This window comes from Coregonus lavaretus (assembly GCF_964263955.1).
Source record: "Coregonus lavaretus genome assembly, contig: HAP1_SCAFFOLD_4850, whole genome shotgun sequence".
Classification (NCBI taxonomy): domain Eukaryota; kingdom Metazoa; phylum Chordata; class Actinopteri; order Salmoniformes; family Salmonidae; genus Coregonus; species Coregonus lavaretus.
The window spans coordinates 1-27,941 of NW_028160556.1; the positions used below are offsets into that span (position 1 = coordinate 1).

The 27,941-nt window shown below is 50.4% G+C and overlaps 1 protein-coding gene across 1 annotated transcript in view; it reads left to right on the forward strand.

Annotated features, from left to right (window-relative positions):
* Window positions 1–296: 296 nt before the first annotated feature.
* The window catches only part of LOC311121675 (dual specificity protein phosphatase 16-like), a 45,556-nt gene continuing 17,911 nt past the window's right edge, over window positions 297–27,941 (forward strand). Inside the window, exon 1 of the mRNA XM_084196134.1 lies at window positions 297–1,011. Within this exon, the coding sequence (XP_084052260.1) occupies window positions 592–1,011 (420 nt within the window). The 5' untranslated portion in view covers window positions 297–591. The remainder of the gene's footprint in view (window positions 1,012–27,941) is intronic.

The window sequence follows — 27,941 nt, forward strand, 5'->3', positions numbered from 1 at the left end:
CCTCTCCTCTCCTCTCCTCTCCTCTCCTCTCCTCTCCTCTCCTCTCCTCTCCTCTCCTCTCCTCTCCTCTCCTCTCCTCTCCTCTCCTCTCCTCTCCTCTCCTCTCCTCTCCTCTCCTCCCCAGGCTGATCAGCTCTACAATATGAAATGGAGGAGTGAGGTTCATGATGATGTAATCGTCAGCCAGACCACGAGAAAAGCACTCTTTTGTTCCGCTCCTGCAATGGTGTGAAAGAGACCGCCCTTCCCCCTCCCATACACACACACACACACACACACACAAACACACACACACACACCACACACACACAAACACACAAACACATGAACACACACACACAACACACATGAACACACGTACACACATGAACACACGTACACACAACACACATGAACACACGTTGGGAACACTCTCTCTCTCTCTGTGCTGGGCTGTGCTTCCAAGCTCCATCAGGATGACATCATACTCGGCCTACACAATGGGTCTGTTCATCTCCTGAGGGCTGCGTCGCGCCACTGGACCGCTAGCCACCCGCCCGCCTAAGGGGAAGAGGAGGAGGGAGGAAGAGGACAGATAAAGAGGTTGTCGTCATGTCGGAGCGTCCCGTGGGCGTGGGCGTGGGAGCCGGCGCAGGGGCTGAGACCGGAGGAACTGGTTTGGGGACTGGAGCCGGAGCTCATGGAGCTGGAGGGACTTTGGTTGGGATTGGACCTGGGGTGGGGAATGGACCCCGAGCTGTGGCTGGAGTCAAAGGTTCTGGGTCTGTATCAGGCTCGGCATCCGGGACCAGGCAGGGCTCGGTGCGTCCCATCGGGGCAGAGGGGCTGGTCACCCTGCTGGAGGGGGGTCTGGACAGCGTGTTGTTGATTGACAGCCGGCCCTTCGTAGAATATAACTCCTCCCACATCCTGGAGGCGGTCAACGTGAACTGTTCTAAACTGATGAAGAGACGACTGCAGCAGGACAAGGTCCAGATCAACGAACTGCTGCAGCACAGCGCCAAGAAGAAGGTGAGTTCCTATATCACATACCCCTAACCCCTAACCCCTAACCCCTAACCCCTGACCCCTGACCCCTAACCCCTAACCCCTAACCCTGCTGCAGCACAGCGCCAAGAAGAAGGTGAGTTCCTATATCACATAACCCTAACCCCTGACCCGAACCATAACCCTTACCTAGGAGTTTAGGAGAGACAGGGAGTTTCTCTTTAACTAACTCTAACCCAGATCACTGATCTGCTAGGAGAGACAAGGAGTTTCTCTTTAACTAACTCTAACCCAGATCACTGATCTGCTAGGAGAGACAGGGAGTTTCTCTTTAACTAACTCTAACCCAGATCACTGATCTGCTAGGAGAGACAGGGAGTTTCTCTTTAACTAACTCTAACCCAGATCACTGATCTGCTAGGAGAGACAGGGAGTTTCTCTTTAACTAACTCTAACCCAGATCACTGATCTGCTAGGAGAGACAGGGAGTTTCTCTTTAACTAACTCTAACCCAGATCACTGATCTGCTAGGAGAGACAGGGAGTTTCTCTTTAACTAACTCTAACCCAGATCACTGATCTGCTAGGAGAGACAGGGAGTTTCTCTTTAACTAACTCTAACCCAGATCACTGATCTGCTAGGAGCTTAGGAGAGACAGGGAGTTTCTCATCCAGAGCCAGACTCTCACTGAATCCAGGAATCAGTTGTCTGAATCAGAGGGCATTATTATTTACTGAGTGATGTTGGAGAATCCAGTGCCTCCCCTCTCGTGGTTTGGCGACAGTTTGGAATAACACGTTTTAAGGACGTCTGTCTGCTTGTTTTACGACTGAGGCAACATTTTCCTATGATTGTAAGCTAGAGTTAACTCTGTGATGAGGTAGATAAAGAATAACTTCTATAAAGAGGTAGAGAAAGTAGAGCTTCTTAACGCGGTAGAGAAAGTAGAGTAGAGTTTCTTTACGTGGTAGAGAAAGTAGAGTTTCTTTACGCGGTAGAGAAAGTAGAGCTTCTTAACGCGGTAGAGAAAGTAGAGCTTCTTAACGCGGTAGAGAAAGTAGAGCTTCTTAACGCGGTAGAGAAAGTAGAGCTTCTTACCACGGTAGAGAAAGTAGAGTAGAGCTTCTTTACGCGGTAGAGAAAGTAGAGTAGAGCTTCTTTACGCGGTAGAGAAAGTAGAGCTTCTTAACGAGGTAGAGGAAGTAGAGCTTCTTAACGCGGTAGAGAAAGTAGAGCTTAACGCAATAGAGAAAGTAGAGCTTCTTTACGCGGTAGAGAAAGTAGAGCTTCTTAACGAGGTAGTGAAAGTAGAGCTTAATGCGGTAGAGAAAGTAGAACTTCTTAACGCGGTAGAGAAAGTAGAGCTTCTTAACGCGGTAGAGAAAGTAGAGCTTCTTAACGCGGTAGAGAAAGTAGAGCTTCTTTACGCGGTAGAGAAAGTAGAGCTTCTTAACGCGGTAGAGAAAGTAGAGCTTCTTTACGCGGTAGAGAAAGTAGAGCTTCTTTACGCGGTAGAGAAAGTAGAGCTTCTTAACGCGGTAGAGAAAGTAGAGCTTCTTTACGCGGTAGAGAAAGTAGAGCTTCTTAACACGGTAGAGAAAGTAGAGCTTCTTAACGCGGTAGAGAAAGTAGAGCTTCTTAACGCGGTAGAGAAAGTAGAGCTTCTTACCACGGTAGAGAAAGTAGAGTAGAGCTTCTTTACGCGGTAGAGAAAGTAGAGTAGAGCTTCTTTACGCGGTAGAGAAAGTAGAGCTTCTTAACGAGGTAGAGGAAGTAGAGCTTCTTAACGCGGTAGAGAAAGTAGAGCTTAACGCAATAGAGAAAGTAGAGCTTCTTTACGCGGTAGAGAAAGTAGAGTAGAGTTTCTTTACGCGGTAGAGAAAGTAGAGCTTCTTAACGAGGTAGTGAAAGTAGAGCTTAATGCGGTAGAGAAAGTAGAACTTCTTAACGCGGTAGAGAAAGTAGAGCTTCTTAACGCGGTAGAGAAAGTAGAGCTTCTTAACGCGGTAGAGAAAGTAGAGCTTCTTTACGCGGTAGAGAAAGTAGAGCTTCTTAACGCGGTAGAGAAAGTAGAGCTTCTTTACGCGGTAGAGAAAGTAGAGCTTCTTTACGCGGTAGAGAAAGTAGAGCTTCTTAACGCGGTAGAGAAAGTAGAGCTTCTTTACGCGGTAGAGAAAGTAGAGCTTCTTAACGCGGTAGAGAAAGTAGAGCTTCTTAACGCGGTAGAGAAAGTAGAGCTTCTTAACGCGGTAGAGAAAGTAGAGCTTCTTACCACGGTAGAGAAAGTAGAGTAGAGCTTCTTTACGCGGTAGAGAAAGTAGAGTAGAGCTTCTTTACGCGGTAGAGAAAGTAGAGCTTCTTAACGAGGTAGAGGAAGTAGAGCTTCTTAACGCGGTAGAGAAAGTAGAGCTTAACGCAATAGAGAAAGTAGAGCTTCTTTACGCGGTAGAGAAAGTAGAGTAGAGTTTCTTTACGCGGTAGAGAAAGTAGAGCTTCTTAACGAGGTAGTGAAAGTAGAGCTTAATGCGGTAGAGAAAGTAGAACTTCTTAACGCGGTAGAGAAAGTAGAGCTTCTTTACGCGGTAGAGAAAGTAGAGCTTCTTAACACGGTAGAGAAAGTAGAGCTTCTTTACGCGGTAGAGAAAGTAGAGCTTCTTAACGCGGTAGAGAAAGTAGAGCTTCTTTACGCGGTAGAGAAAGTAGAGCTTCTTAACGCGGTAGAGAATGTAGAACTTCTTAACGCGGTAGAAAAAGTAGAGCTTCTTAACGGGGTAGAGAAAGTAGAGCTTCTTAACGGGGTAGAGAAAGTAGAGCTTAACGCAGTAGAGAAAGTAGAGCTTCTTTACGCGGTAGAGAAAGTAGAGTAGAGTTTCTTTACGCGGTAGAGAAAGTAGAGCTTCTTTACGCGGTAGAGAAAGTAGAGCTTCTTAACGCGGTAGAGAAAGTAGAGCTTAACGCAGTAGAGAAAGTAGAGCTTCTTTACGCGGTAGAGAAAGTAGAGTAGAGCTTCTTAACGCGGTAGAGAAAGTAGAGCTTCTTAACGCGGTAGAGAAAGTAGAGCTTCTTAACGCGGTAGAGAAAGTAGAGCTTAACGCAGTAGAGAAAGTAGAGCTTCTTAACGCGGTAGAGAAAGTAGAGCTTCTTAACGCGGTAGAGAAAGTAGAGCTTCTTAACGCGGTAGAGAAAGTAGAGCTTAATGCAGTAGAGAAAGTAGAGCTTCTTAACGCGGTAGAGAAAGTAGAGTAGAGTTTCTTTACGCGGTAGAGAAAGTAGAGCTTCTTAACGAGGTAGTGAAAGTAGAGCTTAATGCGGTAGAGAAAGTAGAACTTCTTAACGCGGTAGAGAAAGTAGAGCTTCTTTACGCGGTAGAGAAAGTAGAGCTTCTTAACACGGTAGAGAAAGTAGAGCTTCTTTACGCGGTAGAGAAAGTAGAGCTTCTTAACGCGGTAGAGAAAGTAGAGCTTCTTTACGCGGTAGAGAAAGTAGAGCTTCTTAACGCGGTAGAGAATGTAGAACTTCTTAACGCGGTAGAAAAAGTAGAGCTTCTTAACGGGGTAGAGAAAGTAGAGCTTCTTAACGGGGTAGAGAAAGTAGAGCTTAACGCAGTAGAGAAAGTAGAGCTTCTTTACGCGGTAGAGAAAGTAGAGTAGAGTTTCTTTACGCGGTAGAGAAAGTAGAGCTTCTTTACGCGGTAGAGAAAGTAGAGCTTCTTAACGCGGTAGAGAAAGTAGAGCTTAACGCAGTAGAGAAAGTAGAGCTTCTTTACGCGGTAGAGAAAGTAGAGTAGAGCTTCTTTACGCGGTAGAGAAAGTAGAGCTTCTTAACGAGGTAGAGGAAGTAGAGCTTCTTAACGCGGTAGAGAAAGTAGAGCTTAACGCAATAGAGAAAGTAGAGCTTCTTTACGCGGTAGAGAAAGTAGAGTAGAGTTTCTTTACGCGGTAGAGAAAGTAGAGCTTCTTAACGAGGTAGTGAAAGTAGAGCTTAATGCGGTAGAGAAAGTAGAACTTCTTAACGCGGTAGAGAAAGTAGAGCTTCTTAACGCGGTAGAGAAAGTAGAGCTTCTTAACGCGGTAGAGAAAGTAGAGCTTCTTTACGCGGTAGAGAAAGTAGAGCTTCTTAACGCGGTAGAGAAAGTAGAGCTTCTTTACGCGGTAGAGAAAGTAGAGCTTCTTTACGCGGTAGAGAAAGTAGAGCTTCTTAACACGGTAGAGAAAGTAGAGCTTCTTTACGCGGTAGAGAAAGTAGAGCTTCTTAACGCGGTAGAGAAAGTAGAGCTTCTTTACGCGGTAGAGAAAGTAGAGCTTCTTAACGCGGTAGAGAATGTAGAACTTCTTAACGCGGTAGAAAAAGTAGAGCTTCTTAACGGGGTAGAGAAAGTAGAGCTTCTTAACGGGGTAGAGAAAGTAGAGCTTAACGCAGTAGAGAAAGTAGAGCTTCTTTACGCGGTAGAGAAAGTAGAGTAGAGTTTCTTTACGCGGTAGAGAAAGTAGAGCTTCTTTACGCGGTAGAGAAAGTAGAGCTTCTTAACGCGGTAGAGAAAGTAGAGCTTAACGCAGTAGAGAAAGTAGAGCTTCTTTACGCGGTAGAGAAAGTAGAGTAGAGCTTCTTAACGCGGTAGAGAAAGTAGAGCTTCTTAACGCGGTAGAGAAAGTAGAGCTTCTTAACGCGGTAGAGAAAGTAGAGCTTAACGCAGTAGAGAAAGTAGAGCTTCTTAACGCGGTAGAGAAAGTAGAGCTTCTTAACGCGGTAGAGAAAGTAGAGCTTCTTAACGCGGTAGAGAAAGTAGAGCTTAATGCAGTAGAGAAAGTAGAGCTTCTTAACGCGGTAGAGAAAGTAGAGCTTAACGCAGTAGAGAAAGTAGAGCTTCTTTACGCGGTAGAGAAAGTAGAGTAGAGTTTCTTTACACGGTAGAGAAAGTAGAGCTTCTTAACGCGGTAGAGAAAGTAGAGCTTAACGCAGTAGAGAAAGTAGAGCTTCTTTACGCTGTAGAGAAAGTAGAGTAGAGTTTCTTTACACGGTATAGAAAGTAGAGCTTCTTAACAAGGTAGAGAAAGTAGAGCTTGTTAACGCGGTAGAGAAAGTAGAGCTTCTTAACGCGGTAGAGAAAGTAGAGCTTCTAAAACGCGGTAGAGAAAGTAGAGCTTCTTTACGCGGTAGAGAAAGTAGAGCTTCTTTACGCGGTAGAGAAAGTAGAGCTTAACGCAGTAGAGAAAGTAGAGCTTCTTTACGCGGTAGAGAAAGTAGAGTAGAGTTTCTTTACACGGTAGAGAAAGTAGAGCTTCTTAACGCGGTAGAGAAAGTAGAGCTTAACGCAGTAGAGAAAGTAGAGCTTCTTTACGCGGTAGAGAAAGTAGAGTAGAGTTTCTTTACACGGTAGAGAAAGTAGAGCTTCTTAACAAGGTAGAGAAAGTAGAGCTTCTTAACGCGGTAGAGAAAGTAGAGCTTCTTAACGCGGTAGAGAAAGTAGAGCTTCTAAAACGCGGTAGAGAAAGTAGAGCTTCTTTACGCGGTAGAGAAAGTAGAGCTTCTTAACGCGGTAGAGAAAGTAGAGCTTCTTAACGCGGTAGAGAAAGTAGAGCTTCTTAACGCGGTAGAGAAAGTAGAGCTTAATGCAGTAGAGAAAGTAGAGCTTCTTAACGCGGTAGAGAAAGTAGAGCTTAACGCAGTAGAGAAAGTAGAGCTTCTTTACGCGGTAGAGAAAGTAGAGTAGAGTTTCTTTACACGGTAGAGAAAGTAGAGCTTCTTAACGCGGTAGAGAAAGTAGAGCTTCTTAACGCGGTAGAGAAAGTAGAGCTTAACGCAGTAGAGAAAGTAGAGCTTCTTTACGCGGTAGAGAAAGTAGAGTAGAGTTTCTTTACACGGTAGAGAAAGTAGAGCTTCTTAACAAGGTAGAGAAAGTAGAGCTTCTTAACGCGGTAGAGAAAGTAGAGCTTCTTAACGCGGTAGAGAAAGTAGAGCTTCTAAAACGCGGTAGAGAAAGTAGAGCTTCTTTACGCGGTAGAGAAAGTAGAGCTTCTTTACGCGGTAGAGAAAGTAGAGCTTCCTTAAGTGTGTTGAACTCTGAGCTGCCTCCAAGCCACAGAGGTCCTCCCAAATTGGAAATTTTACATTTTAGTCATCACTTATTCAGAGTGACTTACATGAGCAATTAGGGTTAAGTGCCTTGCTTAAGGGCACATCTACAGATTTTTCACCTAGTCGGCTCGGGGATTAGAACCAGCGACCTTTCGGTTACTGGCATAACGCTCTTACCCACTAAGCTACCTGTTGCCCTCAGAAATAGTCTGGGGGGAAAAAATGGTGTCTGGGTCATCTGAGGCTCAGGGACTTAGAGTTCCATTTATATCTGGTGAAACAGAGCTCTTTGGTCTGTGTTCTGTCTTCAGTTAGCAACATGACAGATGGACAATATACTCATCAATCATGTTATTAAGGCTGAAGTTGTGAGGGGGACTTCAGACCTCTCTCAGACCAATATCTGGCCAAAGTCAAAGAGCCTCGTCTCTCACCCAGATACAAATGGAACTGTTTTAGTATCTGAATGGATCATCTACCTCCTCCACCACCTCATCATCATCATCTGTCCTTTATCGTTGTAAACAACACATCTTAAGGCTGAAACACACAACAGGATTTGAACCATCGGAGAACCTCTCCCATTTAACGGTTCAGTCAAGCCAAATCCTAGGGAACTAGTCATCGGTATAGTACGCACACGGCGGTACGATTGGACAGTTGGGCCAGAATCGGGCTATATTTGCGCGTGTTCAGTAAGGCAACCGAGGAAGATGATGCGTTCCTTGTATGTGTATTGTTATGCTCCGAAAAAACGGAGACATTTACATTTTAGTAATTTAGCAGACGCTCTTATCCAGAGTGACTTCCAGTTAGTGTATTCATCTGCAGATAGCTAGGTGGGACAGCCACATATCACAGTCATAGTAAGTACATCATTAGTCCCCTGTAGCTCAGTTGGTAGAGCGTGGCGCTTGCAACGCCAGGGTTGTGGGTTCGTTTCCCACGGGGGGGGCCAGTATGAAAAATGTATGCACTCACTAACTGTAAGTCGCTCTGGATAAGAGCGTCTGGTAAATGACTAAAATGTAAAAATGTTTTTACTCAATAAAGTCAGAGCTAGTAAAGGTGGGAGGGGATTATTTAAGATACTCTTTGAAGAGGTAGGGTTTCAGATGTTTTCGGAAGATGTCCTAGCATCAGGGAGAAGCTGGTTCCACCAGGGGTATCAGGACAGAGAAGAGCTTGGACTGGGCTGAGGGGAGCTGCCCTTCCGTAGGGGTGGGAGGGCCAAGAGACCTGAGGTGGCAGAACGGAGAAGAGCTTGGACTGGGACAGTGTGAGTCATAGAATGCGGAAAGGGAGGAGAGTAGGGTCGAAGAGGCAGAATTAGGAGGCAGGAAGGAGAAGGATTTAGCAGAAGGGAGAGATGATAGGATAGAAGAGGAGAGAGCAGTGGGAGAGAGAGAAGATTGCGACGGTGCATGACCATCTGGGTAGGGGCTGAGTGGCTAGGGTTGGAGGAGAGCGAGACAGAAAAGGAAACTAAGTAGTGATCAGATACATGGAGGGGGGTTGCAGTGAAATTAGTAAGCAAACAGCCTCTAGTGAAGATGAGGTCAAGCGTATTGCCTGCCTTGTGAGTGGGAGGGGACTGGGAAAGGGTGAGGTCAAAAGCGGCAAGGAGGGGAAAGCGAGAAATTAATCGGAGGCAGACGTCGGGAGGTTGAAGTCGCCGCGTACGAAGAGCGGTGAGCCATTGTCAGTAAATGAGCTTATCAAGGTGTCAAGCTTGTTGAGGAACTCTCTAGAGCAGTGGTTCCCATCTATTTTCTGCTACTGTGCCACCAACTGTATTTTACTCTGCCCGCAGTACCCCTGAAGTTCCCCCTTCATGTGCATTTGACCAGTAAGCCTATGATCTCATGAGTCTTCTCCTGGTACCGCTGGTTGGGAACCATAGGCCAATTACCCCCAGGGGTCCTGGTACCGCTGGTTGGGAACCATAGGCCAATTACCCCCAGGTGTCCTGGTACCGCTGGTTGGGAACCATAGGCCAATTACCCCCAGGGGTCCTGGTACCGCTGGTTGGGAACCATAGGCCAATTACCCCCAGGGGTCCTGGTACCGCTGGTTGGGAACCATAGGCCAATTACCCCCAGGGGTCCTGGTACCGCTGGTTGGGAACCATAGGCCAATTACCCCCAGGGGTCCTGGTACCGCTGGTTGGGAACCATAGGCCAATTACCCCCAGGGGTCCTGGTACCGCTGGTTGGGAACCATAGGCCAATTACCCCCAGGGGTCCTGGTACCGCTGGTTGGGAACCATAGGCCAATTACCCCCAGGGGTCCTGGTACCGCTGGTTGGGAACCATAGGCCAATTACCCCCAGGGGTCCTGGTACCGCTGGTTGGGAACCATAGGCCAATTACCCCCAGGGGTCCTGGTACCGCTGGTTGGGAACCATAGGCCAATTACCCCCAGGGGTCCTGGTACCGCTGGTTGGGAACCATAGGCCAATTACCCCCAGGGGTCCTGGTACCGCTGGTTGGGAACCATAGGCCAATTACCCCCAGGGGTCCTGGTACCGCTGGTTGGGAACCATAGGCCAATTACCCCCAGGGGTCCTGGTACCGCTGGTTGGGAACCATAGGCCAATTACCCCCAGGGGTCCTGGTACCGCTGGTTGGGAACCATAGGCCAATTACCCCCAGGGGTCCTGGTACCGCTGGTTGGAAACCATAGGCCAATTACCCCCAGGGGTACTGGTACCGCTGGTTGGGAACCATAGGCCAATTACCCCCAGGGGTCCTGGTACCGCTGGTTGGGAACCATAGGCCAAGTACCGCCAGGGGTCCTGGTACCCCAGGTTGGGAACCATAGGCCAAGTACCGCCAGGGGTCCTGGTACCCCAGGTTGGGAACCATAGGCCAAGTACCCCCAGGGGTCCTGGTACCCCAGGTTGGGAACCATAGGCCAAGTACCGCCAGGGGTCCTGGTACCCCAGGTTGGGAACCATAGGCCAAGTACCGCCAGGGGTCCTGGTACCCCAGGTTGGGAACCATAGGCCAAGTACCGCCAGGGGTCCTGGTACCGCTGGTTGGGAACCATAGGCCAAGTACCGCCAGGGGTCCTGGTACCGCTGGTTGGGAACCATAGGCCAATTACCCCCAGGGGTCCTGGTACCCCAGGTTGGGAACCATAGGCCAATTACCCCCAGGGGTCCTGGTACCCCAGGTTGGGAACCATAGGCCAAGTACCGCCAGGGGTCCTGGTACCGCTGGTTGGAAACCATAGGCCAATTACCCCCAGGGGTACTGGTACCGCTGGTTGGGAACCATAGGCCAATTACCCCCAGGGGTCCTGGTACCGCTGGTTGGGAACCATAGGCCAATTACCCCCAGGGGTCCTGGTACCGCTGGTTGGGAACCATAGGCCAATTACCCCCAGGGGTCCTGGTACCGCTGGTTGGGAACCATAGGCCAATTACCCCCAGGGGTCCTGGTACCCCAGGTTGGGAACCATAGGCCAATTACCCCCAGGGGTCCTGGTACCCCAGGTTGGGAACCATAGGCCAATTACCCCCAGGGGTCCTGGTACCGCTGGTTGGAAACCATAGGCCAATTACCCCCAGGGGTACTGGTACCGCTGGTTGGGAACCATAGGCCAATTACCCCCAGGGGTCCTGGTACCGCTGGTTGGGAACCATAGGCCAAGTACCGCCAGGGGTCCTGGTACCCCAGGTTGGGAACCATAGGCCAAGTACCGCCAGGGGTCCTGGTACCCCAGGTTGGGAACCATAGGCCAAGTACCCCCAGGGGTCCTGGTACCCCAGGTTGGGAACCATAGGCCAAGTACCGCCAGGGGTCCTGGTACCCCAGGTTGGGAACCATAGGCCAAGTACCGCCAGGGGTCCTGGTACCCCAGGTTGGGAACCATAGGCCAAGTACCGCCAGGGGTCCTGGTACCGCTGGTTGGGAACCATAGGCCAAGTACCGCCAGGGGTCCTGGTACCGCTGGTTGGGAACCATAGGCCAATTACCCCCAGGGGTCCTGGTACCCCAGGTTGGGAACCATAGGCCAATTACCCCCAGGGGTCCTGGTACCCCAGGTTGGGAACCATAGGCCAAGTACCGCCAGGGGTCCTGGTACCCCAGGTTGGGAACCATAGGCCAAGTACCGCCAGGGGTCCTGGTACCCCAGGTTGGGAACCATAGGCCAATTACCCCCAGGGGTCCTGGTACCCCAGGTTGGGAACCATAGGCCAATTACCCCCAGGGGTCCTGGTACCCCAGGCTGGGAACCATAGGCCAATTACCCCCAGGGGTCCTGGTACCCCAGGTTGGGAACCATAGGCCAAGTGCCGCCAGGGGTCCTGGTACCCCAGGTTGGGAACCATAGGCCAAGTACCCCAGGGGTCCTGGTACCCCAGGCTGGGAACCATAGGCCAATTACCCCCAGGGGTCCTGGTACCCCAGGTTGGGAACCATAGGCCAAGTACCCCCAGGGGTCCTGGTACCCCAGGTTGGGAACCATAGGCCAAGTGCCGCCAGGGGTCCTGGTACCCCAGGTTGGGAACCATAGGCCAAGTACCCCCAGGGGTCCTGGTACCCCAGGCTGGGAACCATAGGCCAAGTACCGCCAGGGGTCCTGGTACCCCAGGTTGGGAACCATAGGCCAATTACCCCCAGGGGTCCTGGTACCCCAGGTTGGGAACCATAGGCCAAGTACCCCCAGGGGTCCTGGTACCCCAGGTTGGGAACCATAGGCCAATTACCCCCAGGGGTCCTGGTACCCCAGGTTGGGAACCATAGGCCAAGTACCCCCAGGGGTCCTGGTACCCCAGGTTGGGAACCATAGGCCAAGTACCCCCAGGGGTCCTGGTACCCCAGGTTGGGAACCATAGGCCAATTACCCCCAGGGGTCCTGGTACCCCAGGTTGGGAACCATAGGCCAAGTACCCCCAGGGGTCCTGGTACCCCAGGTTGGGAACCACTGCTCTAGAGAACTAGTAATCAGAGACAGAAGCAAGAAAGAAGAGAATTTGGAGAACGTCATGTTGACTCAAAACTAATTCAGGCAAAGAAATGTATTACCGTTTTTAAAGTCACGTCCCCCCCCCGTCCTTTTCCTAAATCAGTCTATATAACACACTATTGTCAGAATCTTAATATCAAACAGAACTGGAGTTCTAAGCAGTTTTAAGAGGACATGTAATGTTTCCCCCTGCTTCTCATTCACCGGCATATAATGAAAGAGTTAGCCTACAGACAATATTACATTAACAATAGTCTGATGGGAGACAATATTATCAATTGTTAAATTGTAGAAGACGAATCTAATGAACAGCGCAGCTGGGAATTGACACAGAGGCAGGGAGAAAAAAAGTGACTTTTTTAAATTATCCTACAGAGTCACAAGCAGGTAAGACGTTTTGATGTGAATTAGAAAGACCAGATTCCGCAGTTTCCAAATCAATAACTTTTTGGCAGAATTACGGCGCGATTCCCTCCCCACATGAACTCGCAATACTCAAAGCACACTAATGTATTTAAACTAATGTATTTAAACTAAAGTATTTAAACTCAAAATATGTCATTCTGTTCTTTTGAATTGCATTTTCTTGAATCATAATGTTCCTTAAGACCTGCCCTTAACAAATGAATAATGAATTATCTTTGTGATGGTGTTAATTTAATGGATTTTAACACTTGTTTTAGTTGTTTTTTTGTTTCTAGACAACATACAGTACATTCAGAGAGTATTCATACCCCTTGAGTTATTCCACATGTTGTTGTGTTACAGCCTGAATTCAAAATGGATTCAATTGTCTTGGGTATGTCTCTATCAGCTTTGTACATCTGGATTTGGCGATTTTCTCCCATTCTTCCTTGCAGATTTTCTCAAGCTCTGTTAAGTTAGATGGGGAGCGGCGGTGAACAGCAATCTTCAAGTCTTTCCACTGATTTTTAATGGGATTCAAGTCTGGGCTTTGGCAGGGCCACTCAAGGACTTTCACATTCTTGTTCTGAAGCAATTCCAGCATTGCTTTGACTGTATGCTTGGGGTCATTGTCCTGTTGGAACGTAAATCTTCGCCCCAGTCTAAGATTGCTGTTAACCGCCGCGGTCCATCTAACTTAACAGAGCTTGAGAAAATGTGCAAAGCTGATTCAGACATACCCAAGACGACTCAAAGCTGTAATCGCCGCCAAAGTATTGACTCGGGGGTGTGAATACGTATGTAAATGAGAGATTTCTGTATTTCATTTTCAATAAACTTAGTCAATATGGGGTATTATGTGTAGATGGGTGAAAACAAACCTATTTCATCCATTTTGAATTCAGGCTGTAACAAAATGTGGAAAAAGGCAAAGTATATCCCACAGTTACATAAACTAATGAAAACGCTATTATGGTCTTTGAAATACATTTTCTTTCGTATCCTAATGTTACCTAAGACCATCATAAACACAACCAAATGAATAATTTTGCGATAGCATGTATGAAATTGTATTTGTTAGAATGTTCACGTCCAAAATACTTGTCATTGGCTCGAAGGAGCCAGGCTTTTCTGCTTACACTTGGCGGTAATGGGCGATTTGAGGTCGAACAACATTCAACATGTTCAGAAATGATCAGGATGCCGTGGAGTTCTCGGGAGCCGGGTTATGTGCTTACACCTTACGGGCTGCGGCGTTACGTTTTACTACAGGTTACGGGCTGCGGCGTTACGTTTTACTACAGGTTACGGGCTGCGGCGTTACGTTTTACTACAGGTTACGGGCTACAGCGTTACGTTTCACTACAGGTTACGGGCTGTGGCGTTACGTTTTACTACAGGTTACGGGCTGCGGCGTTACGTTTTACTACAGGTTACGGGCTACGGCGTTACGTTTCACTACAGGTTACGGGCTGTGGCGTTACGTTTTAATACAGGTTACGGGCTGTGGCGTTACGTTTTACTACAGGTTACGGGCTGCGGCGTTACGTTTTACTACAGGTTACGGGCTGTGGCGTTACGTTTCACTACAGGTTACGGGCTGTGGCGTTACGTTTTAATACAGGTTACGGGCTGTGGCGTTACGTTTTAATACAGGTTACGGGCTGCGGCGTTACGTTTTAATACAGGTTACGGGCTGCGGCGTTACGTTTTACTACAGGTTACGGGCTGCGGCGTTACGTTTTACTACAGGTTACGGGCTGCGGCGTTACGTTTTACTACAGGTTACGGGCTGCGGCGTTACGTTTTACTACAGGTTACGGGCTGCGGCGTTACGTTTTACTACAGGTTACGGGCTGCGGCGTTACGTTTCACTACAGGTTACGGGCTGCGGCGTTACGTTTTAATACAGGTTACGGGCTGTGGCGTTACGTTTTACTACAGGTTACGGGCTGCGGCGTTACGTTTTACTACAGGTTACGGGCTGCGGCATTACGTTTTACTACAGGTTACGGGCTGTGGCGTTACGTTTTACTACAGGTTACGGGCTGCGGCGTTACGTTTTACTACACGTTACGGGCTGCGGCGTTACGTTTTACTACAGGTTACGGGCTGCGGCGTTACGTTTCACTACAGGTTACGGGCTGCGGCGTTACGTTTTACTACAGGTTACGGGCTGTGGCGTTACGTTTTACTACAGGTTACGGGCTGCGGCGTTACGTTTCACTACAGGTTACGGGCTGCGGCGTTACGTTTTAATACAGGTTACGGGCTGCGGCGTTACGTTTTACTACAGGTTACGGGCTGCGGCGTTACGTTTTACTACAGGTTACGGGCTGCGGCGTTACGTTTCACTACAGGTTACGGGCTGAGGCGTTACGTTTTACTACAGGTTACGGGCTGCGGCGTTACGTTTTACTACAGGTTACGGGCTGCGGCGTTACGTTTTACTACAGGTTACGGGCTGCGGCGTTACGTTTTACTACAGGTTACGGGCTGCGGCGTTACGTTTTACTACAGGTTACGGGCTGCGGCGTTACGTTTCACTACAGGTTACGGGCTGCGGCGTTACGTTTTACTACAGGTTACGGGCTGCGGCGTTACGTTTCACTACAGGTTACGGGCTGCGGCGTTACGTTTTACTACAGGTTACGGGCTGCGGCGTTACGTTTCACTACAGGTTACGGGCTGTGGCGTTACGTTTTACTACAGGTTACGGGCTGCGGCGTTACGTTTTACTACAGGTTACGGGCTGCGGCGTTACGTTTTACTACAGGTTACGGGCTGTGGCGTTACGTTTTACTACAGGTTACGGGCTGCGGCGTTACGTTTTACTACAGGTTACGGGCTGCGGCGTTACGTTTTACTACAGGTTACGGGCTGTGGCGTTACGTTTTACTACGGGTTACGGGCTGCGGCGTTACGTTTTACTACAGGTTACGGGCTGCGGCGTTACGTTTTACTACACGTTACGGGCTGTGGCGTTACGTTTTACTACAGGTTACGGGCTGTGGCGTTACGTTTTACTACAGGTTACGGGCTGCGGCGTTACGTTTTAAGACAGGTTACGGGCTGCGGCGTTACGTTTTACTACAGGTTACGGGCTGCGGCGTTACGTTTTAATACAGGTTACGGGCTGTGGCGTTACGTTTTACTACACGTTACGGGCTGCGGCGTTACGTTTCACTACACGTTACGGGCTGCGGCGTTACGTTTTACTACAGGTTACGGGCTGCGGCGTTACGTTTTACTACAGGTTACGGGCTGCGGCGTTACGTTTTACTACACGTTACGGGCTGTGGCGTTACGTTTTAATACAGGTTACGGGCTGTGGCGTTACGTTTTACTACAGGTTACGGGCTGCGGCGTTACGTTTTACTACAGGTTACGGGCTGCGGCGTTACGTTTTACTACACGTTACGGGCTGCGGCGTTACGTTTTACTACAGGTTACGGGCTGTGGCGTTACGTTTTACTACAGGTTACGGGCTGTGGCGTTACGTTTTACTACACGTTACGGGCTGCGGCGTTACGTTTTACTACAGGTTACGGGCTGCAGCGTTACGTTTCACTACAGGTTACGGGCTGCGGCGTTACGTTTTACTACAGGTTACGGGCTGCGGCGTTACGTTTTACTACAGGTTACGGGCTGTGGCGTTACGTTTTACTACAGGTTACGGGCTGCGGCGTTACGTTTCACTACAGGTTACGGGCTGCGGCGTTACGTTTTACTACAGGTTACGGGCTGCGGCGTTACGTTTTACTACACGTTACGGGCTGTGGCGTTACGTTTTACTACAGGTTACGGGCTGCGGCGTTACGTTTTACTACAGGTTACGGGCTGCGGCGTTACGTTTTACTACAGGTTACGGGCTGCGGCGTTACGTTTTACTACAGGTTACGGGCTGTGGCGTTACGTTTTACTACAGGTTACGGGCTGTGGCGTTACGTTTTACTACAGGTTACGGGCTGCGGCGTTACGTTTCACTACAGGTTACGGGCTGCGGCGTTACGTTTTACTACAGGTTACGGGCTGCGGCGTTACGTTTTACTACAGGTTACGGGCTGTGGCGTTACGTTTTACTACACGTTACGGGCTGTGGCGTTACGTTTTACTACACGTTACGGGCTGCGGCGTTACGTTTTACTACAGGTTACGGGCTGCGGCGTTACGTTTTACTACACGTTACGGGCTTCGGCGTTACGTTTCACTACAGGTTACGGGCTGCGGCGTTACGTTTCACTACAGGTTACGGGCTGCGGCGTTACGTTTTACTACAGGTTACGGGCTGTGGCGTTACGTTTTACTACAGGTTACGGGCTGTGGCGTTACGTTTTACTACAGGTTACGGGCTGCGGCGTTACGTTTTACTACACGTTACGGGCTGTGGCGTTACGTTTTACTACAGGTTACGGGCTGTGGCGTTACGTTTTACTACAGGTTACGGGCTGCGGCGTTACGTTTTACTACACGTTACGGGCTTCGGCGTTACGTTTTACTACAGGTTACGGGCTGCGGCGTTACGTTTTACTACAGGTTACGGGCTGCGGCGTTACGTTTTACTACACGTAACGGGCTGCGGCGTTACGTTTTAATACAGGTTACGGGCTGCGGCGTTACGTTTTACTACAGGTTACGGGCTGCGGCGTTACGTTTTACTACAGGTTACGGGCTGCGGCGTTACGTTTTACTACACATTACGGGCTGCGGCGTTACGTTTTACTACAGGTTACGGGCTGCGGCGTTACGTTTTACTACAGGTTACGGGCTGCGGCGTTACGTTTCACTACAGGTTACGGGCTGCGGCGTTACGTTTCACTACAGGTTACGGGCTGCGGCGTTACGTTTTACTACAGGTTACGGGCTGCGGCGTTACGTTTTAATACAGGTTACGGGCTGCGGCGTTACGTTTTACTACAGGTTACGGGCTGCGGCGTTACGTTTTACTACACGTTACGGGCTGCGGCGTTACGTTTCACTACAGGTTACGGGCTGCGGCGTTACGTTTTACTACAGGTTACGGGCTGCGGCGTTACGTTTTACTACAGGTTACGGGCTGCGGCGTTACGTTTTACTACAGGTTACGGGCTGCGGCGTTACGTTTTACTACACGTTACGGGCTGTGGCGTTACGTTTTAATACAGGTTACGGGCTGTGGCGTTACGTTTTACTACAGGTTACGGGCTGCGGCGTTACGTTTTACTACAGGTTACGGGCTGCGGCGTTACGTTTTACTACACGTTACGGGCTGCGGCGTTACGTTTTACTACAGGTTACGGGCTGTGGCGTTACGTTTTACTACAGGTTACGGGCTGTGGCGTTACGTTTTACTAGACGTTACCGGCTGCGGCGTTACGTTTTACTACAGGTTACGGGCTGCAGCGTTACGTTTCACTACAGGTTACGGGCTGCGGCGTTACGTTTTACTACAGGTTACGGGCTGCGGCGTTACGTTTTACTACAGGTTACGGGCTGCGGCGTTACGTTTTAATACAGGTTACGGGCTGCGGCGTTACGTTTCACTACAGGTTACGGGCTGCGGCGTTACGTTTTACTACACATTACGGGCTGCGGCGTTACGTTTTACTACAGGTTACGGGCTGCGGCGTTACGTTTTACTACAGGTTACGGGCTGCGGCGTTACGTTTCACTACAGGTTACGGGCTGCGGCGTTACGTTTCACTACAGGTTACGGGCTGCGGCGTTACGTTTTACTACAGGTTACGGGCTGCGGCGTTACGTTTTAATACAGGTTACGGGCTGCGGCGTTACGTTTTACTACAGGTTACGGGCTGCGGCGTTACGTTTTACTACACGTTACGGGCTGCGGCGTTACGTTTCACTACAGGTTACGGGCTGCGGCGTTACGTTTTACTACAGGTTACGGGCTGCGGCGTTACGTTTTACTACAGGTTACGGGCTGCGGCGTTACGTTTTACTACAGGTTACGGGCTGCGGCGTTACGTTTTACTACAGGTTACGGGCTGCGGCGTTACGTTTTACTACAGGTTACGGGCTGCGGCGTTACGTTTTACTACAGGTTACGGGCTGCGGCGTTACGTTTTATTACAGGTTACGGGCTGCGGCGTTACGTTTTACTACAGGTTACGGGCTGCGGCGTTACGTTTTACTACAGGTTACGGGCTGCGGCGTTACGTTTCACTACAGGTTACGGGCTGCGGCGTTACGTTTTACTACAGGTTACGGGCTGCGGCGTTACGTTTTACTACACGTTACGGGCTTCGGCTTTACGTTTCACTACAGGTTACGGGCTGCGGCGTTACGTTTTACTACAGGTTACGGGCTGCGGCGTTACGTTTTACTACAGGTTACGGGCTGTGGCGTTACGTTTTACTACACGTTACGGGCTGTGGCGTTACGTTTTACTACACGTTACGGGCTGCGGCGTTACGTTTTACTACAGGTTACGGGCTGCGGCGTTACGTTTTACTACACGTTACGGGCTTCGGCGTTACGTTTCACTACAGGTTACGGGCTGCGGCGTTACGTTTCACTACAGGTTACGGGCTGCGGCGTTACGTTTTACTACAGGTTACGGGCTGTGGCGTTACGTTTTACTACAGGTTACGGGCTGTGGCGTTACGTTTTACTACAGGTTACGGGCTGCGGCGTTACGTTTTACTACACGTTACGGGCTGTGGCGTTACGTTTTACTACAGGTTACGGGCTGTGGCGTTACGTTTTACTACAGGTTACGGGCTGCGGCGTTACGTTTTACTACACGTTACGGGCTTCGGCGTTACGTTTTACTACAGGTTACGGGCTGCGGCGTTACGTTTTACTACAGGTTACGGGCTGCGGCGTTACGTTTTACTACACGTAACGGGCTGCGGCGTTACGTTTTAATACAGGTTACGGGCTGCGGCGTTACGTTTTACTACAGGTTACGGGCTGCGGCGTTACGTTTTACTACAGGTTACGGGCTGCGGCGTTACGTTTTACTACACATTACGGGCTGCGGCGTTACGTTTTACTACAGGTTACGGGCTGCGGCGTTACGTTTTACTACAGGTTACGGGCTGCGGCGTTACGTTTCACTACAGGTTACGGGCTGCGGCGTTACGTTTCACTACAGGTTACGGGCTGCGGCGTTACGTTTTACTACAGGTTACGGGCTGCGGCGTTACGTTTTAATACAGGTTACGGGCTGCGGCGTTACGTTTTACTACAGGTTACGGGCTGCGGCGTTACGTTTTACTACACGTTACGGGCTGCGGCGTTACGTTTCACTACAGGTTACGGGCTGCGGCGTTACGTTTTACTACAGGTTACGGGCTGCGGCGTTACGTTTTACTACAGGTTACGGGCTGCGGCGTTACGTTTTACTACAGGTTACGGGCTGCGGCGTTACGTTTTACTACACGTTACGGGCTGTGGCGTTACGTTTTAATACAGGTTACGGGCTGTGGCGTTACGTTTTACTACAGGTTACGGGCTGCGGCGTTACGTTTTACTACAGGTTACGGGCTGCGGCGTTACGTTTTACTACACGTTACGGGCTGCGGCGTTACGTTTTACTACACGTTACGGGCTGCGGCGTTACGTTTTACTACAGGTTACGGGCTGTGGCGTTACGTTTTACTACAGGTTACGGGCTGTGGCGTTACGTTTTACTAGACGTTACCGGCTGCGGCGTTACGTTTTACTACAGGTTACGGGCTGCAGCGTTACGTTTCACTACAGGTTACGGGCTGCGGCGTTACGTTTTACTACAGGTTACGGGCTGCGGCGTTACGTTTTACTACAGGTTACGGGCTGTGGCGTTACGTTTTACTACAGGTTACGGGCTGCGGCGTTACGTTTCACTACAGGTTACGGGCTGCGGCGTTACGTTTTACTACAGGTTACGGGCTGCGGCGTTACGTTTTACTACACGTTACGGGCTGTGGCGTTACGTTTTACTACAGGTTACGGGCTGCGGCGTTACGTTTTACTACAGGTTACGGGCTGCGGCGTTACGTTTTACTACAGGTTACGGGCTGCGGCGTTACGTTTTACTACAGGTTACGGGCTGCGGCGTTACGTTTTAATACAGGTTACGGGCTGCGGCGTTACGTTTTACTACAGGTTACGGGCTGCGGCGTTACGTTTCACTACAGGTTACGGGCTGCGGCGTTACGTTTTACTACAGGTTACGGGCTGTGGCGTTACGTTTTACTACAGGTTACGGGCTGTGGCGTTACGTTTTACTACAGGTTACGGGCTGCGGCGTTACGTTTTACTACACGTTACGGGCTGTGGCGTTACGTTTTACTACAGGTTACGGGCTGTGGCGTTACGTTTTACTACAGGTTACGGGCTGCGGCGTTACGTTTTACTACACGTTACGGGCTTCGGCGTTACGTTTTACTACAGGTTACGGGCTGCGGCGTTACGTTTTACTACAGGTTACGGGCTGCGGCGTTACGTTTTACTACACGTAACGGGCTGCGGCGTTACGTTTTAATACAGGTTACGGGCTGCGGCGTTACGTTTTACTACAGGTTACGGGCTGCGGCGTTACGTTTTACTACAGGTTACGGGCTGCGGCGTTACGTTTTACTACACATTACGGGCTGCGGCGTTACGTTTTACTACAGGTTACGGGCTGCGGCGTTACGTTTTACTACAGGTTACGGGCTGCGGCGTTACGTTTCACTACAGGTTACGGGCTGCGGCGTTACGTTTCACTACAGGTTACGGGCTGCGGCGTTACGTTTTACTACAGGTTACGGGCTGCGGCGTTACGTTTTAATACAGGTTACGGGCTGCGGCGTTACGTTTTACTACAGGTTACGGGCTGCGGCGTTACGTTTTACTACACGTTACGGGCTGCGGCGTTACGTTTCACTACAGGTTACGGGCTGCGGCGTTACGTTTTACTACAGGTTACGGGCTGCGGCGTTACGTTTTAATACAGGTTACGGGCTGCGGCGTTACGTTTTAATACAGGTTACGGGCTGCGGCGTTACGTTTTAATACAGGTTACGGGCTGCGGCGTTACGTTTTACTACAGGTTACGGGCTGCGGCATTACGTTTTACTACAGGTTACGGGCTGCGGCGTTACGTTTTACTACAGGTTACGGGCTGTGGCGTTACGTTTTACTACAGGTTACGGGCTGCGGCGTTACGTTTTACTACAGATTACGGGCTGCGGCGTTACGTTTTAATACAGGTTACGGGCTGCGGCGTTACATTTTACTACAGGTTACGGGCTGCGGCGTTACGTTTTACTACAGGTTACGGGCTGCGGCGTTACGTTTTACTACAGGTTACGGGCTGCGGCGTTACGTTTTACTAAAGGTTACGGGCTGTGGCGTTACGTTTTACTACACGTTACGGGCTGCGGCGTTACGTTTTAATACAGGTTACGGGCTGCGGCGTTACGTTTTACTACAGGTTACGGGCTGCGGCATTACGTTTTACTACAGGTTACGGGCTGCGGCGTTACGTTTTACTACAGGTTACGGGCTGTGGCGTTACGTTTTACTACAGGTTACGGGCTGCGGCATTACGTTTTACTACAGGTTACGGGCTGCGGCGTTACGTTTTACTACAGGTTACGGGCTGTGGCGTTACGTTTTACTACAGGTTACGGGCTGCGGCGTTACGTTTTACTACAGATTACGGGCTGCGGCGTTACGTTTTAATACAGGTTACGGGCTGCGGCGTTACATTTTACTACAGGTTACGGGCTGCGGCGTTACGTTTTACTACAGGTTACGGGCTGCGGCGTTACGTTTTACTACAGGTTACGGGCTGTGGCGTTACGTTTTACTACAGGTTACGGGCTGCGGCGTTACGTTTTACTACAGGTTACGGGCTGCGGCGTTACGTTTTACTACAGGTTACGGGCTGCGGCGTTACGTTTTAATACAGGTTACGGGCTGCGGCGTTACGTTTTACTACAGGTTACGGGCTGCGGCGTTACGTTTTAATACAGGTTACGGGCTGCGGCGTTACGTTTTAATACAGGTTACGGGCTGCGGCGTTACGTTTTACTACACGTTACGGGCTGCGGCGTTACGTTTTACTACAGGTTACGGGCTGCGGCGTTACGTTTTACTACAGGTTACGGGCTGCGGCGTTACGTTTTACCACACGTTACGGGCTGCGGCGTTACGTTTTACTACACGTTACGGGCTGTGGCGTTACGTTTTACTACACGTTACGGGCTGCGGCGTTACGTTTTACTACAGGTTACGGGCTGCGGCGTTACGTTTTACTACACGTTACGGGCTGCGGCGTTACGTTTTACTACACGTTACGGGCTGCGGCGTTACGTTTTACTACACGTTACGGGCTGTGGCGTTACGTTTTACTACAGGTTACGGGCTGCGGCGTTACGTTTTACTACAGGTTACGGGCTGTGGCGTTACGTTTTACTACAGGTTACGGGCTGTGGCGTTACGTTTTACTACACGTTACGGGCTGCGGCGTTACGTTTTACTACAGGTTACGGGCTGCAGCGTTACGTTTCACTACAGGTTACAGGCTGCGGCGTTACGTTTTACTACAGGTTACGGGCTGCGGCGTTACGTTTTACTACAGGTTACGGGCTGTGGCGTTACGTTTTACTACAGGTTACGGGCTGCGGCGTTACGTTTCACTACAGGTTACGGGCTGCGGCGTTACGTTTTACTACAGGTTACGGGCTGCGGCGTTACGTTTTACTACACGTTACGGGCTGTGGCGTTACGTTTTACTACAGGTTACGGGCTGCAGCGTTACGTTTTACTACAGGTTACGGGCTGCGGCGTTACGTTTTACTACAGGTTACGGGCTGCGGCGTTACGTTTTACTACAGGTTACGGGCTGTGGCGTTACGTTTTACTACAGGTTACGGGCTGTGGCGTTACGTTTTACTACAGGTTACGGGCTGCGGCGTTACGTTTCACTACAGGTTACGGGCTGCGGCGTTACGTTTTACTACAGGTTACGGGCTGCGGCGTTACGTTTTACTACAGGTTACGGGCTGTGGCGTTACGTTTTACTACACGTTACGGGCTGTGGCGTTACGTTTTACTACACGTTACGGGCTGCGGCGTTACGTTTTACTACAGGTTACGGGCTGCGGCGTTACGTTTTACTACACGTTACGGGCTTCGGCGTTACGTTTCACTACAGGTTACGGGCTGCGGCGTTACGTTTCACTACAGGTTACGGGCTGCGGCGTTACGTTTTACTACAGGTTACGGGCTGTGGCGTTACGTTTTACTACAGGTTACGGGCTGTGGCGTTACGTTTTACTACAGGTTACGGGCTGCGGCGTTACGTTTTACTACACGTTACGGGCTGTGGCGTTACGTTTTACTACAGGTTACGGGCTGTGGCGTTACGTTTTACTACAGGTTACGGGCTGCGGCGTTACGTTTTACTACACGTTACGGGCTTCGGCGTTACGTTTTACTACAGGTTACGGGCTGCGGCGTTACGTTTTACTACAGGTTACGGGCTGCGGCGTTACGTTTTACTACACGTAACGGGCTGCGGCGTTACGTTTTAATACAGGTTACGGGCTGCGGCGTTACGTTTTACTACAGGTTACGGGCTGCGGCGTTACGTTTTACTACAGGTTACGGGCTGCGGCGTTACGTTTTACTACACATTACGGGCTGCGGCGTTACGTTTTACTACAGGTTACGGGCTGCGGCGTTACGTTTTACTACAGGTTACGGGCTGCGGCGTTACGTTTCACTACAGGTTACGGGCTGCGGCGTTACGTTTCACTACAGGTTACGGGCTGCGGCGTTACGTTTTACTACAGGTTACGGGCTGCGGCGTTACGTTTTAATACAGGTTACGGGCTGCGGCGTTACGTTTTACTACAGGTTACGGGCTGCGGCGTTACGTTTTACTACACGTTACGGGCTGCGGCGTTACGTTTCACTACAGGTTACGGGCTGCGGCGTTACGTTTTACTACAGGTTACGGGCTGCGGCGTTACGTTTTACTACAGGTTACGGGCTGCGGCGTTACGTTTTACTACAGGTTACGGGCTGCGGCGTTACGTTTTACTACAGGTTACGGGCTGCGGCGTTACATTTTACTACAGGTTACGGGCTGCGGCGTTACGTTTTACTACAGGTTACGGGCTGCGGCGTTACGTTTTACTACAGGTTACAGGCTGCGGCGTTACGTTTTACTACAGGTTACGGGCTGCGGCGTTACGTTTTACTACAGGTTACGGGCTGCGGCGTTACGTTTTACTACAGGTTACGGGCTGCGGCGTTACGTTTTACTACAGGTTACGGGCTGCGGCGTTACGTTTTACTACACGTTACGGGCTTCGGCGTTACGTTTCACTACAGGTTACGGGCTGCGGCGTTACGTTTCACTACAGGTTACGGGCTGCGGCGTTACGTTTCACTACAGGTTACGGGCTGCGGCGTTACGTTTCACTACAGGTTACGGGCTGCGGCGTTACGTTTTACTACAGGTTACGGGCTGCGGCGTTACGTTTTACTACAGGTTACGGGCTGCGGCGTTACGTTTTACTACACGTTACGGGCTGCGGCGTTACGTTTTACTACAGGTTACGGGCTGCGGCGTTACGTTTTACTACAGGTTACGGGCTGCGGCGTTACGTTTTACTACAGGTTACGGGCTGTGGCGTTACGTTTTACTACACGTTACGGGCTGCGGCGTTACGTTTTAATACAGGTTACGGGCTGCGGCGTTACGTTTTACTACAGGTTACGGGCTGCGGCATTACGTTTTACTACAGGTTACGGGCTGCGGCGTTACGTTTTACTACAGGTTACGGGCTGTGGCGTTACGTTTTACTACAGGTTACGGGCTGCGGCGTTACGTTTTACTACAGGTTACGTGCTGCGGCGTTACGTTTTAATACAGGTTACGGGCTGCGGCGTTACGTTTTACTACAGGTTACGGGCTGCGGCGTTACGTTTTAATACAGGTTACAGGCTGCGGCGTTACGTTTTACTACAGGTTACGGGCTGCGGCGTTACGTTTTACTACAGGTTACGGGCTGCGGCGTTACGTTTTACTACAGGTTACAGGCTGCGGCGTTACGTTTTAATACAGGTTACGGGCTGCGGCGTTACGTTTTACTACAGGTTACGGGCTGCGGCGTTACGTTTTAATACAGGTTACAGGCTGCGGCGTTACGTTTTACTACAGGTTACGGGCTGCGGCGTTACGTTTTACTACAGGTTACGGGCTGCGGCGTTACGTTTTACTACACATTACGGGCTGCGGCGTTACGTTTTACTACAGGTTACGGGCTGCGGCGTTACGTTTTACTACAGGTTACGGGCTGCGGCGTTACGTTTCACTACAGGTTACGGGCTGCGGCGTTACGTTTCACTACAGGTTACGGGCTGCGGCGTTACGTTTTACTACAGGTTACGGGCTGCGGCGTTACGTTTTAATACAGGTTACGGGCTGCGGCGTTACGTTTTACTACAGGTTACGGGCTGCGGCGTTACGTTTTACTACACGTTACGGGCTGCGGCGTTACGTTTCACTACAGGTTACGGGCTGCGGCGTTACGTTTTACTACAGGTTACGGGCTGCGGCGTTACGTTTTACTACAGGTTACGGGCTGCGGCGTTACGTTTTACTACAGGTTACGGGCTGCGGCGTTACGTTTTACTACAGGTTACGGGCTGCGGCGTTACATTTTACTACAGGTTACGGGCTGCGGCGTTACGTTTTACTACAGGTTACGGGCTGCGGCGTTACGTTTTACTACAGGTTACAGGCTGCGGCGTTACGTTTTACTACAGGTTACGGGCTGCGGCGTTACGTTTTACTACAGGTTACGGGCTGCGGCGTTACGTTTTACTACAGGTTACGGGCTGCGGCGTTACGTTTTACTACAGGTTACGGGCTGCGGCGTTACGTTTTACTACACGTTACGGGCTTCGGCGTTACGTTTCACTACAGGTTACGGGCTGCGGCGTTACGTTTCACTACAGGTTACGGGCTGCGGCGTTACGTTTCACTACAGGTTACGGGCTGCGGCGTTACGTTTCACTACAGGTTACGGGCTGCGGCGTTACGTTTTACTACAGGTTACGGGCTGCGGCGTTACGTTTTACTACAGGTTACGGGCTGCGGCGTTACGTTTTACTACACGTTACGGGCTGCGGCGTTACGTTTTACTACAGGTTACGGGCTGCGGCGTTACGTTTTACTACAGGTTACGGGCTGCGGCGTTACGTTTTACTACAGGTTACGGGCTGTGGCGTTACGTTTTACTACACGTTACGGGCTGCGGCGTTACGTTTTAATACAGGTTACGGGCTGCGGCGTTACGTTTTACTACAGGTTACGGGCTGCGGCATTACGTTTTACTACAGGTTACGGGCTGCGGCGTTACGTTTTACTACAGGTTACGGGCTGTGGCGTTACGTTTTACTACAGGTTACGGGCTGCGGCGTTACGTTTTACTACAGGTTACGTGCTGCGGCGTTACGTTTTAATACAGGTTACGGGCTGCGGCGTTACGTTTTACTACAGGTTACGGGCTGCGGCGTTACGTTTTACTACAGGTTACGGGCTGCGGCGTTACGTTTTACTACAGGTTACGGGCTGCGGCGTTACGTTTTACTACAGGTTACGGGCTGCGGCGTTACGTTTTACTACAGGTTACGGGCTGTGGCGTTACGTTTTACTACAGGTTACGGGCTGCGGCGTTACGTTTTACTACAGGTTACGGGCTACGGCGTTACGTTTTACTACAGGTTACGGGCTGTGGCGTTACGTTTTACTACAGGTTACGGGCTGGGGCGTTACGTTTTACTACAGGTTACGGGCTGTGGCGTTACGTTTTACTACAGGTTACGGGCTGCGGCGTTACGTTTTACTACAGGTTACGGGCTACGGCGTTACGTTTTACTACAGGTTACGGGCTGTGGCGTTACGTTTTACTACAGGTTACGGGCTGCGGCGTTACGTTTTACTACAGGTTACGGGCTACGGCGTTACGTTTTACTACAGGTTACGGGCTGCGGCGTTACGTTTTACTACAGGTTACGGGCTGCGGCGTTACGTTTTACTACAGGTTACGGGCTGCGGCGTTACGTTTTACTACAGGTTACGGGCTGCGGCGTTACGTTTCACTACAGGTTACGGGCTGCGGCGTTACGTTTTACTACAGGTTACGGGCTGCGGCGTTACGTTTTACTACACGTTACGGGCTTCGGCGTTACGTTTCACTACAGGTTACGGGCTGCGGCGTTACGTTTCACTACAGGTTACGGGCTGCGGCGTTACGTTTTACTACAGGTTACGGGCTGCGGCGTTATGTTTTACTACAGGTTACGGGCTGCGGCGTTACGTTTTACTACACGTTACGGGCTGCGGCGTTACGTTTTACTACAGGTTACGGGCTGCGGCGTTACGTTTTACTACAGGTTACGGGCTGCGGCGTTACGTTTTACTACAGGTTACGGGCTGTGGCGTTACGTTTTACTACACGTTACGGGCTGCGGCGTTACGTTTTAATACAGGTTACGGGCTGCGGCGT